Source organism: Jatropha curcas, chromosome 6 (genome assembly GCF_041381405.1).
Source record: "Jatropha curcas cultivar XTBG-Jc1 chromosome 6, XTBG_Jcur_1.0, whole genome shotgun sequence".
In the NCBI taxonomy this organism is placed as follows: domain Eukaryota; kingdom Viridiplantae; phylum Streptophyta; class Magnoliopsida; order Malpighiales; family Euphorbiaceae; genus Jatropha; species Jatropha curcas.
The window spans coordinates 13,710,897-13,725,559 of NC_143156.1; the positions used below are offsets into that span (position 1 = coordinate 13,710,897).

Here is a 14,663-nt window from a genome sequence, read left to right on the forward strand (position 1 = left end):
ATTTAGTCTCTAAATCTCAGAGTAGCTTTATTTATGGTCAATAACTCCACCATGAAAATGTTGTAGTCTACCAAGAATTTATCCATGCTATGCATAGTAAAACTAAGTTTATGGGCTGGATGGTTCTTAAAATCAATCTGAAAAAAAGCGTACGATCGACTTCGATGGACCTTCATAGATGAATGTCTTAAACTTGTAGGCTTTTCCACTCGTTGGAGAAATTTGATTTCATAATGCCTCCATGCTTATTTTATGAAGATCTTATGGAATGGTAAAGCTTCTGACCATTTTACTCCTAAAGGCATTAGACAAGGAGATCCAGTCTCTTCCTATCTTTTTCTCTTGGCGATGGAGAGATTAGGGCACATTATTCGGATCCTGTCAGCAATGATTCCTAGAAGCCTATTCACTCATCTAAAGGAGGTCCAGCCTTGTCCCACCTATTCTTTGCAGATGAGCTCTTACTTTTAGTTGAAGTCTCTCTTGATTAGATTAATATCGTTAAGACTTGTTTAGACCTTTTCTATTCCATGTCGGGAGAAAAGGTTAATTATGCCAAATCTTTTATCATGTTTTCACAAAACATGTCCCCCGTTTTACGAGATAACATATGTCAAAGCTCAGGCACGACAGAAAAATGAATGTAGATTTCGGTCCTCTACTTGCTCGTATTGATAAACATCTTGTAGGTTGGAAGATGGGTGTTCCTTCCTTTACTGGTCGTCTGACATTAGCAAAGTTTGTGCTCACAGCTTTGTCAAATCATATTATGCAGTTTCTTTCTTTACCCAAACCTTTGTATGACAATTTTGATAAAAAGGTAAGGGATTTCCTATAGGGCTCTAACTCTTAGCAAAAGAAGAAAATTCATTTGATCAACTGGGAGAAGGTAACTATACAAATGTCCAAAAGGGGTCTTGGGATCCGCTCCTTTCGAGCTACAAATGAAGCTTTCTTAGTGAAGTTAGGCTGGTGCCTGCTTTTGAAATCTAAATATATAAAGGGTTGAAACCATATTGATGCTATTTTGGATAGGTCTAACGCTTCTTGCATTTGGCGGGGTATAGTCAAAACAGTCCCTATCTTGCAGCAAGGTTTGATGAAAGTAGTGTGTAGTGGTTTTAACGCTGCTTTTTGGATTGATAAGTGGCTTCTTCCTAGTGCCCTCAGAAATGCTGCTATCTGTCCAATCCCAGCTAAGTGGGCAGATGTCTGGTGCATAACTATTAGGCTAATGGTTGCTAGAGATGGGGCATTTTGACTCCTTTCTTACCTCCTGCAGTTTGCAAATTACTTGAGCTATTTTTCTTGATGATGATCCCTACATTTCAGATGCTCTTGCTTGGACTCTACTCCCAGTGGAACTTTTTTTGTTTCCTCAGCTTATAAGATGGTGGAGAACAGGTCTCTCCCTCCTTAAATAGTGCCCTAGTATGGTCTTTGGAAGTTCAAAGTACTACAACGGGTTAGATGCTTCTTGTGGCTATTCCAAATTGATAAGCTAATGACCAATTATGAAAGAATGCATCATGCTTTTGCTTCCTTAGATAGCTACAAACTATGTGGCGTAAGTGAAAACTTTCCACACCTATTCCGTGATTGTTCTTTGGCAAAACAGGTTTGGCAGCTTGTTATGGACGCTAAGTCCTTTAATCAATCTGTAACTTGCATCTAGATAGGTGGCCCTAACATTGGTGTTCCACTCCAGTACAAGGTGCTTCTTCTTCTTCTTCTTCTTCTTCTTCTCTATTATTGATATTATGTATGTATGTATGTATCTTTCTTTCATGTATGTATGTGTGCATGTTTTTCTTGATGAAAAGACGATGGTGTCAATGATAAATCACCACCTAATTAATCCATGATTTCGATAATCTCATAATTGAGACTTAAATTGATCGATTAATAATATAAATAATACATACATAAATAAAATTGATCCATTCATATTTTTTAAAAAAAAAAAAACAATAATAATATAAATAAACTGGTGAATGTTCCGCTTCTTGATTGTCTTTTCACTTTGTTGATTATGTTAATCCTGTAAAGGTAATCAATCGCAACTAATATGTTTGGAATCTTTAATTTTAATTTCACTCACATGCAATTTCTCGGTTTAATTCCTGAATATTTTATCATTAATTTTTTACCCACATTTCTTTTTCTATCCTGTTCTGTTCTTGGGATCATTAATTTCAATCTAATCATGAGTATTTTTTTTATTCAGTTTCAAATTTCAATCTAATCACATGTATTATAATTTTGAGTAATTACTGATTTAAACAATTTCTGTATAGGTATAGCCTGCCATTCGTCTCCAAGAACAATATTTTGTTAATGGGACAGGAGCTGTAATTGAAAGCATATTACGTGTTTGTTATCATTTGAATACATCAAGGAAGGAGAAGGGTAAAATCTTAGGCCTCCTTACATTTGTGCTCACCATTTTTGCTTGCTGTGTACGTGATGGAAAATGAAGATTATGAAATTGGGCTCCCCTGTCCTCCTTTGGACGACCTTACAATTTCTTTGGTTCAAACCGTGTTTGATTTGCGACCTGAGAAATTCTTTGAAGGAGGTAAAATTAATAAATGTTGTTCAATTTTGCTTTATTTCCGTTTCTATCCGTTACTAATTAAACTTTCTCTCACAGTAGCTGATGATAAGCCGGTGATGGTTGAACGCAGAGGCAAAGAATTGAAGAGCCTATTATCTTTGTACAAGCGACATAGAAAATGTGAAGAAGATAAGAAAACCACACAAAAAGAACCCATAGTGCAAAAGAAGTCAAGTGTGGAAGTTGACAAGGCCTCTTATGGTAGCAAGTTAGAGTCTACAAAAAGAAAATTGCATTCTTATTATCAAGAAGCTGATAAAGGTAAGATATATTTTTGTCTATTTGTTTTATTAATTTGTTTTTTACAGTGCATATTTTCCTCTTCATATGGATTTTGATGATTAATTTTGTATACAGTTAAAAGGGAGAAGCAGATTCAGATCATCGACCTAATGGATTTGCCAAAAGCTCCTACTAAGCCAAAGCCAAAGGTTCAACATGCCAAGAAATTTCATCATCATCAGAAGGTGGCTGCCATTGCTCAACACTAGCAGAAGCAAAGAAGTTCAACTGAGGAGGAATTAAGCAAAAGGACATCAAGTTTACATCTATCGCCTACCACCTTACTTGTATGAACTAATAAGAACTACGTGGACCTGATCCTCCTTTTTCAATTAAAAAAATTGGAGGTACGTAGGCAGCCTTCGAGTGCGGTCCAAATATTAATATCCTTCAAAAAATGAATAGAGTATGGCAATGAGAGGGCAAGTAAATATGCTCGCAAAAATACTGCAGAACAAGCTACGGAAAAGAAAAAGGTAAATTCTGCTTAAAATATTTGTCCTTGTTAGGGAAAAAGTAGTTTTAATTTAACCTCTCATTGTCACTTAAAACTTTTAAAAAGCAAGATGCTAGGAATGCTTGGGGATATAGAGAGACAGAGAAAGAGGCAGTTGAACTTCTATATTGACAATATTTGCTTGTCTTTTTTATCAGGCACCATATGGCTTTAATCTGATCAGGGGTCGCTTGAAACTGTAAAATGTTCTTATTCATTTTAGCTTGTTAAATTCTTAACCTTATAATGAAGGGGAAAAGAATGTCAAAGAGAATAAAAATGCAAAATTGTGATGCCAGTTGCTCAGAAAATGGAATAGAAGACCATATCTATGTCATGTTTTGTGATTCATCTTCAAAACAGAATATTAGTTCTGATCATAATTGTGATTTAACATGGTAAAGCACATAAACTTGCTGTAATTATTTATTTTTGTGTTTGTTGTTTAACAATTGCATGCAGTAACATATTGCATATAGTAATCAGAGAACACAAGAATGGCATTGCAATTTCCTTTTGTTTTTCAACAAATGCTATGTTTTCCAGAAGCAATTATAAGACTGAAATTGCCACTTACTTAGTCTTACCAGTTATCATTTCCTTCATGACAATTACTAGATTCTGCTTCCTTCTATTGCTGTCATTTTGTTGCAATAAATAACATCCTGGCCTTCTTAATTTATTGCAGATTCTCCAATTCTGGTAAAATCACCCTCAACAAGGTACAGGAAACATTCAGGTGGAACAACAGCATCAAATTCCTCAAAAGCACAGTTCCCAGTGAATATCTTCTTCTCGAGGATTTCCTTTCAACAATTCTTGGCAGCCAATCCAGTATATTTTGCAACAGCCTGCTCTGGGAGAAAAGAGGTAATTAAGGAGTTATTGATTGAGAAGTTACACATTAAACATTTCATTTTTTACCAATAAATCTGAGCAGCAGCAAACAAACTGGTACATCTAGATATATGCATCAGAGAAAATATATAGACAGCAATCAAATTATTGTAATTACATGATTTGTTGTTTTTGGTGTGAAATTCAGGCCTTTTGAATATGTGAGTACTTGGCTAAGGACTTCAGCAACTGTCAAGAAAGAAGTTCAACTGAAGAGGAATTAAGCAAAAGGACATCAAGTTTACATGTAACACCTACCATCTTAAAGTGTCAAGTGTGTGAGTTAGTTAATCATTATAGACTTCTTCCAGAAAATGATTTGTATAAGAATGTTTTCATTGCTAGCTCAGATTTATATCAAATGAAGATATATTGAGAATTCTTACTCCAAGTTTCATTGATAGATAAAACGTTACGATTGACATAAAACTAACAGAGCATTGTATAACCTTAAGTCTCTTTACAGTAAGTATAACCTTAACAGAACATGCAATGTGCGAGAAGATTGCAGGGTATGAGTAAGATCATCTAACATGCCTTGCTGCTCCATCTTCTTCAGTTCTTCTCAAACAGCATCTTGTAAACACACAACCAATCAATGATTTTACATCCGTAACGGAATTCGTTCGCTAATGTAGCAACTCCAAGCAATGTAGCAATTGGAACCATAATTTTGCCAAAACCACGTATGAACTTCTTCATATTTTCTTTAGCATTGTATAGCGAATTATGAATTTGTTGGTTTGAACTAGATTTTTTATATTGGAGGAGAGAAAAACCAGCAATCAAAAGTTTGTGTAATTATGAAATTAATTGATTATTTTAGAATCAATTATTGTCAATTTAGATTATAAATGCTTAAAAGAAAAGATTTAAATATAATGCTTTTTGGCAAAAAAAGTAGGAGGAAATATATGATAGGTATTATTTTTATAATTTTTTAATATAGTTTTTATTAGGAATTTTAGTATTTTTAGTTACTTTAATTAGTTTTTATTTAGTTTTATTTTTATTTTTGTTTAAAGCTTCCTTAAATCACATCTCTCTTGATCTTGAGGAATTTTGTAGCATTTTTATAGAAAACTAGCCAAAAATGCAGAAAATAGTGTACCTACGCAAAAAGACTGGCACGACCTGGGCGTGTTATTGAGCACCCCGTGCTGTGTTCAAGATAAATTCAACTGAGGTTCAAATGCCAGCACGCTCCAGCCATGCCAGAGAGCATGCCTGTGCTTAAAGAAGTTGTCGATCCGTAAGCGTGTTCACCCCATCACGGTCCGTGCTGCAACCACCTTGAGGACTTAGAGCCTAGCACACCCAAACCATGCCAGATAGTGCGCCCGTGCTGAAGACCAGATTTTGCATTGGGCCAAGAACGTCAGTTCTAGACTGTGCAGCTTGCATGGACCTGCACAAAATGCTTTCTGACGTGCCAATCAAGCTTAAAATCTATCAAGCTTGATAAGTGTTATTTTTATAGTATTTTTATTGTAATTTTGATTAAAATTTCTATTACTTTTAATTTATTTAAATTACTTTTTATGTAATATTGATATGTTTTTATTTAAAAGATTCCTTGAAACACAACTCACTTGATTTTGAGGAAAAATGCAGGGTTTTGCAAGAAAATGAGGTAAAAATTCATTAAGCACGCCTATGCTACAGTGCCCGTATTGCTACAGTGCCCGTACTGCTACAGTGCCCCGTGCTACAGTGCCCGTGCTAATCAACACGCCCGTGCTATTATTGCATCAGACTTCCAGAGGAGTGCACGCCCCAGCCCGTCCTATAGTGCACGCCCGTGCCAAGCGAGGAATCCTAAACTTAGTCAAAAGTTGCCAACCAACTTCCACCAATTTATGGAGCTATCTTGGACAACTTTCTTCACATACAAATCAAGCCTTAATTTATGCACATGGAAGACATGATTGAGAGAAATTCAAGGCTTGATTGAGAACTTTATCCCATAAACAAGGTGGAATTTATTCCCTAAACAATGTAGAAGTTCTCTCCCAAGAAGTCTATATAAAGAGAGGAAGGATACATTGTAAAAGGATTGGCACACTCTACATCTCTTCTCCCATCTCTCATTTTATATCTTTGTATATAGTTTGTTTTTAGAACTTAAGTTTTCAAGAGTTGTGCAAGGTTTTCAAGGAAGCCATCCAAGCAATTTATCACTCGTTCTTATTTCTAAACTCTTAATCTTGTTTATTTCTTTCATTATCTTTATTGATTATGGAATATTTATCAAGTATTATTGAGTTTTATTTAATTACTATGTGTAACTAAATTCTTATACTAGGGGTTTGATGTAGCTTAATCTCTTTTCCAATTTATGCAATTAGATTTATTTTTCCTTATTCAAGTTATGATTTATTAATGAACTTAATGCTTCTAGGCAGAATTTTCCCCTAGATTGATTTATTTCAATTATCACTATCGGAAGAAGGATCTTTGATATGAAAAGGTTAATAAAACACATGAGAATAATAACTTGATGCGGAAGCTATACGGTTTGACTCATGGGGGGTTTTCATAAGTTAATGACCTTAGGTTATGAATTCACAAAACAAACCATAAAACTTAATGATTTAATTCATGTTTGATTGCGCTATTGGAAGATAGGTAATTAGACCGGGTTAAAATAGCTAACAATACATCGGGAGAGCTTGTTAGTGATTTTTGGGTTGTTTCCCCTACTTGAATAATTAAATTGATTAATGAACTAATGAAATAAATTGGATAGAGTTAAGTGCAATCAAAACCCCTAGTAGCTTTACTTTCTTGATTTTTTTTAATCAATTTTTGTTTACTTGACTCTTGTTTATTTTACATTTATACAACAAATCTCTTAATTATCATTTAAATAATAACAAGATAACACAATTTTGGTACTTGGTTTACAATCCTCGTGGGAACGATATCTTACTCATCATATATTACTTGTAGCGATTCGTACACTTGCGAAATAAGCTGTCAAAGCTGTTGGGAAAATCTTAATTTAGAAGAAATACAAAGCCTAATCAGTCTCTTACCTCCAAACGATTTCTTCCTCATTAAATATTCTATTTCCTAAACAAAGTCAGAGGTTCCCAAATAGTTTATATAAAGAGAGAGATTAGCTAAATTAGTGTGTGGTCTTTTGATCTCTGATTCTCTTGTTCTCTAGTTAGTTTTCTTTTCTTTAAGACTTCAAGTGCTCAAGATTTGTATCAAGATTCAAGGAAGCTGCTCAAGCATATTGTTGACTAGTTTTTATTTCTAAACACTCTTTTTGTTTATTATTCTTTATGGGATTATTTACAAGTTTAATTAAGTTTTATTTAATTACTATGTCGAACTAAACTCTCATACCATAGATTTGATATAGCTTACTTTTTATTCCAATTTATAATATTAGATTTGCTTTTCTTTATTCAAAGTATAATTTATTATTGTACTTAATGTTTTCAGGCAGAGTTTCTCCTCTGAATTGATTTATTTAATTAATCGCTATCGAAAGAAGGATTTTTGATATGACAAAAGTAATAAATTACATGAGAATAATAACTTGATGTGGAAACTATATGGTTTGACTCATGGGGGTTTTCATAAGTTAATGACCTTAGTTTATGAATTCATAAATAAACCATAAAACTTAATGATTTAATTTATGTTTAATTGCACTATTGAAAGATAGGTAATTAGACCGGTTAAAATAACTAATAATGCATCCAGATAGCTTGTCAGTGATTTTAGGGTTGTTTCCCGTACTTGAACAATTAAAATTGATTATCAAACTAATGAAATAAATTGGATAGAATTAAGTGAAGTCAAAATCCCTAGAGTTTTTAATCAGTGATTTCTTTTCATCAAATATTCTTGTTTGATTTCTTATTCATTGTTTGATTTTATTTTTCAATCCATTCTCTTTTTTATCGTTTAAATAATAGTAGGTTAACACAATTTTGGTACTTAGTATATAATTTTTATGGGACGATACCCTACTCACTATTTATTACTTGTTTGCGGTTTCATACACTTGCGAAATAGCCTGTTAATATAAAAAAAATAAAATGGATCCTAGAGTTTAGAGGAGAGCCTATGTTAGATCACTAGAAAATCGTGGCGAGTTCTAACTAAGAACCAAAATCAAGATTGGAGAATTAGAGTTTACATATAAAACTTAAAATTTTACCTTATAAGTGAAGTTAGTTGCATTTTGACCAGTCCTAATTGATAGCTGCATGGGTTTCAGGTATGTGAATTGGCCTTTTGGGTCCTTAGCACTATCGATAATGGATTATTGATGCTTAAATTAAAACATTATCATCATTCTAGCCAGGGAGAGAGCCATATTCCAAAATTAAAGGAAGCCAAAGAAAAATTTTTAATATTAAGGTGGCCAAAATCAAAGAAATAATTTTTTATACTATTTTATACTATTTTTTATACTATTTTATTTCTTTTAAAAAAACAAAGAAATAAAGATAATAATAAAAAAATAATTATTTTTTTTTGAAGCCATGGGAGCCATGCCCCCTCCAACTCTCCTCCCTCCATCGGTGAGTCACACATTTGGTTATGTTGATCCTAAATATCCAAGAAATCACCATGTCCTTTCATAAAGAATGATGTTTAATTGTTTATGGCTTCACGATTGTGCTACCATGACTTACTTTATTGTAAAGATTAATTAGTCTAAAATTTAATAGACCATAAATTGAACTTTTTATAATTGTAAAGTGGAATTTCTTTCAAGAGGCAGTAATATAACTTAATTGTCATTTAATTAATAGTAATTAGGTATATTAGCAATCTTAACAAAATGATAATTAAGTAACACAGTTTAACTTCAAAATAAATGAACTTGCATGTAATTATAGTAACAGTTATCACATCTTATACCTTCTTATCGGACTACCATGATGTTTTTGGTTTGACTTATAGTCGTTCGTATTTTATTTGAGTTTTTCTTTTTAGCTTCAACTCCCCTTTCTTACCCAAAAAAAAAAAAAAAAAAAAAAAAAAAATGAAAGAGTAATGGTTAGAACCTTTCAATATTAGCTATGACTTTTGATAATAATGAATTCAACTTTGCTATTGTCTAGAATAAATAGAGAATAATTATTCAGTAGAATAATTATTTCTCCCTCCCCTTTTTTCTTTTTTTAAACATTGAAGGGAAAATCTTAAACTATATTTAAATTATAACTTATAACTTTATGTGGTTTCTAGAGTTTGCGAGTTTAGATATTTTAATATCTACACTTTTATTTTTCTCGAATTAAGACTATGTTTGGTTGGAAGTAATGCAATATAATGTAATCAAAGATATAATCTCAATTACATTATATTGTCCAGAAAAGTCTAACCAAACAATGTAATACAATCCTCATTCCATTGCATGGTTGATTACATCATACCAACATAGCCTTATGGTGTAATTTTAACAAAAAGATGAAATTGGAGTGTCTGAGGGGTTAAGGTCATTTTATGGTACAATAGATATAACTTTCAAAGTTCAGGAAATTTAAGATGGTTTAGCCAAATTAGAGAATTACATTTTCTAATTTACAACTCATACAATTTAATTTTAAGTAGCCAAATTTTTCTAGCCAATTAAAAATCAAATACTCAAATTCTATAAACTCTTAAAATAAAAAAAAATATAATCATCCAATCAAAACATAGAAAAATAAAGAAAAAAAATCCAAAAATTCCAATTAAAAATTTTTAAAAGCCAAATTATTTTTAAAAAATTTTAAATTTTAGAAAACGAAAATCAAATACCAAATAAAATAAAATAGGTGTTAAATTATATTACATTTCAAAATATATTGTTATTATCTAAATATTAATTTTAAAATTTAAAAAAAATATAACCACCAATCAAAACATAGAAAAGTAAAGAAAAAATTCAAAAATTTCTAAAAAAAAGATAAAATAGAATTCTGAAAGATTAAATTGCTAACTCACATCTTTTTGCTATAGGATTATATATATATATATATATATATATAGACTTTTAGAATCTGTAATTAAGTAAAGAGGAACTAAAAGTAACTAAGAGGATTAATAACAAAATCTAATTAAAAATCTTAATGGAAAATTATGATTTTTTGATTGTTTTTTCAGCGTCTAAAGACATAAGAAAAGACAAGAGAGGAACATAAAAAGCTCTTCACAAGCTTGGTCCTTGATGAAAATGGAATATGAAGCATAAAAAATCGTAGACAAGCAAGCAATAACTGATTTTCAAATCCCTCATCATCTTCTGGCTATTTCACTTCTTCTTTAGATTCATCAAACGGATATTGCTTCCTGATAGAAGCTGTTAGGTTGTTTGTTTTGTGATCGTCATTTAGGTCTGATCTACTATGAAGAAGACATAATAATGAACATCACAATATTTACTTAATAGGGTTACAATTACATGAATAAAAGTGTGAAAGATTATAATTCTTAGTGAAATCTCTAATCATTATAGATAGATCTTCATAGAATCAAAATAAGAATTCCCGTATTCTTAGTGAAATCTCTAATCTTCACTTTGTCCTTCCGGTCCACCAGGAGCTTAGCGAGGCGATTGGTATAACATGGCTAGTTGCTTGTAATTGAATCTATATTGAATTTTTTGAAAAAAAATAAAAAATAAACAAGACAATTGTCTCAACTCAAAGTTTTGAGACAATTTCCAAATTGATTATTAGAACCTCAGCTATATAATTTGTTAAGTAAAAATAAGCCAATTCCAATTATTCTTTAAGTAAAAACAGCTTATTTTTTTATTTTCCCTTTGATAGGTTATCTAGATTTGAGCATAGATTCGAAGGAAAAAAAAAAGAACAGAAGAAGAAAAATTATTATCCAATACCAAGTTATACAAGTACTTGTCTGCATGATTACTGTAACTTCTGTTTTCAAAGGAATAGTAATGCTTGGAATATGCAATAAAGGGGCAAATAAATGATAAAGACCAATTAGTTTGATTTTGATGTATTCAGCTAAATTGATAAAAGAATCATTTTTTTCTCTATCTTCCCTTCAAGAAGATTAAATCCCATGGCCATGAGAGACAAACTTCTAATCGAAGAAAACCATAATAATTACAACTGAAACTAACAGAACAGACCAGAAAGTTCTTACACAGGAGACAAAAGGTCTTATAATTGAAAAATGTTCCTTAACACTTTGCAGGACACAAGTAAGACCCTCTACATGTCCTTCCTTCTCCATCATCTTGATTTCCTCCTCCAACTTCTTACATAGCATCACAAAAGGCATCCACCAAACAGCAACATAAATAGTCAAAGCACAACCCATGATATTAAAACCCAAAACCAAAATTTGCAGCGAAATTGAGAAAACTGTGACTCAAATTTGTGGTTTTTTGTCTGTTGGGTGAAACTGGAATTGGAGTAACGAGTGTAGGATTTAGGTTGGATGTTTTTGGCAACATAATTGGAGCAAAAGGGTTTTAAGAGTTTAAAGGAAACTGCGAAGAAAATTAGGGTTTACATACATAACTTACATACATAACTTACGCCAATATTTATAAGTGAGGGCTAAGGCAGCATGTGAGCATGTGGATTGGATTTATTGATTTAAGATTATACTAATTTTCCTCTTATTTATCATAATTTCTCTCCTGCTAGATCATGAATACCACCGAGAGATATTCATTACACATTTGAGAAACTTCATTAAAATTAATTATAAAAGAAAATTTATTTTAAATTTAAAACCTCTAGCTCAATATATATACACATTGGAAATTCCAAAAAAATATTTATGCCGAAACAGAGGAGAAGGGTGGGGAATTTTGTTTATTTTCATTCAAATAAAAGATTAGGCTCTAGCATTAGCAGCCTTGGAAATATACATAGACTAGTAGAACCAAGAAAATAAATCAATGCATCGAGTATTTATTTTCATTCACTCATTTAGTCATATCATGAGAGAGATCAATTTTTTTTTTTAGTAAATAGTTTGATTTGATCCTAAAAAAAAAAAAAAGCTTGTCTATTTCATTCTCTCTTAATAAACCGATTCCGGATTTCTACGTTTGATGTTGAGTTTTTAAGGATTAGATAATGAATCTCAGCTTGAAAAATGTTTGGGTTTTTGATTCTTTAATAGGGTATTTGTTAAGGTTATCTCCTTTGATTTATATTTCATTGAAATTTGGAATTTTTCTCTATCAAATATCATGTCCCCTAATTGGAGTTCATTTGTCATTTTCAAATCTCATGCGTCCATTTTTTTTTTTATTATTGCGACTACAAACAACCCAGCCATTTCATTCTTCAATATTAATTTTTTGTGCGAGTTCCTTTTTTTTTTTTTTTCCTCTATTTGGAGTACAGTTAAAAATGGTATTGATATTTTTTTTTTTTTGCTTTTTTTTATACTGAGATGTAAATTATAACAATTTTAAATACTTTTCAAAATTAAAAGAGGCTAAGTTTGACAATTTATTTTATTTTATTTCCTTTTATTTTAATTTGTGATTATTACAGGCTAGGAATATTTATTATAGAATAATGTTATTATTTTACAAAAAAATATTATTTCTTTCCATACAAAATTTATATAAAAAAAATTTATAATTTTATTAATTTTTGCTAAAAGTTATTGATCTGCTCATATCATTCGAATGAATAATCTAATTGCTGCAAAAACTTGTGACATATCATCCTACTAACCTAAAAATTGTGACCTGTTGCCACGACTCGTTTCCATGGGCTAGAACGCACTAGGACCCAAATAAACTTAAGGCCTCCGAGGTCCGTAGTAAGCCTGAATTACTAAAATTCAACTATACGCGCAAACTTTTAAAATAATACTTGAAAGTGGCCCAATGAAAATATATAGAAAAAAAGAAAAATTTTATAAATATATATATAATTAAAGATAAATACTTAGATATAGTTTTTTTTTAAGGAGATAGATATAGTTTTGAAAAAAAAAGAAGAAAGTCATAATTATCTAATTATATTTTTATTTAGACATTTCAATGACAATGGCATTTAAATAATTTAATAATCTAATTAACAATCAATCAGAAACTCAAGCCACCCAACGGACAGCCTATATGCTGGAGGTGTATTCTTGATATCCATACACTTCCCTCCTGATTACCCATTCAAGCTACCCAAAGTTTCTTTCAAGACAAAAGTTTATCACCCAAATATCAACAATGGAGTCCTGCACTTACATTCTTAAGGAAAAATGGAGTCCTGCACTTACAGTTTAGTGCCTGAGATTGCTCATGTCCATAAGACAGATAGAGCCAAGTATGAGACTACAGATAGATCATGGACCTAGAAATATGCTATGGGCTAGAAGCAATTTATTTGCTTAGATTATAGATTTTGGTGGTATAAATGGGTTTTCTTGGATTCATTCCCATTTATTAATATCATATGCAAACAAGACTATATTTTTTTTATTTGCAGCTTAATAATCTATATTTTTTGGACATTTCTTCCCAAATTTTTGTCTTATACTCTATCTTAGGTATATTCATAACAGGGTAAAAGAAATTTCATGAAATTCAAGACTTGTAGCCATTCTAGGTTTCTTGGAAGGATTTGATTGGACTACAAGTATGAATCAAAGCAATTTAAAAAAAAAATAACAAATGAAAAGTACATGAGCAAATGTTATTCCTCTAGCATTCGCAATCTCAGTGAGCACTTGATTCTCCAGAACTCTGTTGCTACCCCAAATAGTTCCTCTAGTAGTCTAGCTCCTAAAGCTGCATAAGGAATCAACATGATTCCATTGCCCTCCATTAACTTCTTTTGTTGCCATAGTAGATTTACCAAGAAAAGAAAATGTTACTTAAAGTGAGAAAAAAAGCAAATGCACTTACTTGATTAACAGCAGGAGGTATCTGCACAACAATAAAATAATACATTCATAACTGACAGGCTTAAAATTGAAATGGTATAGGGTTCAAAATTGTTGCTTTATATAAACAGTATAAGAGTTTAGCATAATTCCAATGACATAAATAATTTGGATTCAGAAGAATTTGTATTGCATTCTGTCATAACTCGCTTCCATGGGTCGGACCGGCACTAGGGCCCAAGTAAGCTTAAGGCTCCAGAAGCCCGTAGTAAGCCTGAATCACTAAAATTCAACTATTTTAATATGAATTTCTACCATTCAACCCATGTTATCATGCGCAATAAACCTCATAATTATATTATATTTGGCCCCAAATTTGACATTTTACACATTTTATAGATCGGGCCCAATTTCTAATACATTACATTTATAATATGGGCTCATAAAATTATTACACCTATATTAATAGACAACTAGAAGTACGAAAATTCTACAACTGCGGAGTTCAATATCAAACAGAACAATTAGATT

At 31.5% G+C, this 14,663-nt stretch overlaps 1 protein-coding gene across 3 annotated transcripts; it reads left to right on the plus strand.

The window, feature by feature from the left end:
* Positions 1 to 1,681: 1,681 nt before the first annotated feature.
* On the plus strand, positions 1,682 to 4,683 carry LOC119370981 (uncharacterized). Of its 3 annotated transcripts, none has more exons than XR_016321137.1 (6): positions 1,682 to 1,714; positions 2,298 to 2,578; positions 2,688 to 2,878; positions 2,975 to 3,375; positions 4,084 to 4,265; positions 4,441 to 4,683. XR_016321137.1 is itself a non-coding variant. In XM_089722367.1 (6 exons), the coding sequence occupies exons 2-4, from the start codon at positions 2,467 to 2,469 to the stop codon at positions 3,106 to 3,108; spliced, it is 471 nt and encodes a 156-aa protein (XP_089578493.1). In that variant the 5' UTR covers positions 1,682 to 1,714; positions 2,298 to 2,466; the 3' UTR covers positions 3,109 to 3,375; positions 4,084 to 4,265; positions 4,441 to 4,683. The 3 variants fall into 3 exon arrangements, 2 of the variants coding, with proteins under 2 accessions (XP_089578493.1, XP_089578494.1); XM_089722367.1 differs by having other exon boundaries at positions 2,654 to 2,878; XM_089722368.1 differs by having other exon boundaries at positions 2,657 to 2,878.
* The last annotated feature ends 9,980 nt before the right edge of the window (positions 4,684 to 14,663 follow it).

What these genes read in the sequence shown, in the direction of transcription:
- LOC119370981 (XM_089722367.1), top strand. Translation starts at nt 2,467, where the DNA reads ATGGAAAATGAAGATTATGAAATTGGGCTCCCCTGTCCTCCTTTGGAC. An exon ending in TGAGAAATTCTTTGAAGGAG is followed by an intron (nt 2,579 to 2,653) that starts GTAAAATTAATA and finishes TTTCTCTCACAG; the next exon opens with TAGCTGATGATAAGCCGGTG. An exon ending in TTATCAAGAAGCTGATAAAG is followed by an intron (nt 2,879 to 2,974) that starts GTAAGATATATT and finishes TTTTGTATACAG; the next exon opens with TTAAAAGGGAGAAGCAGATT.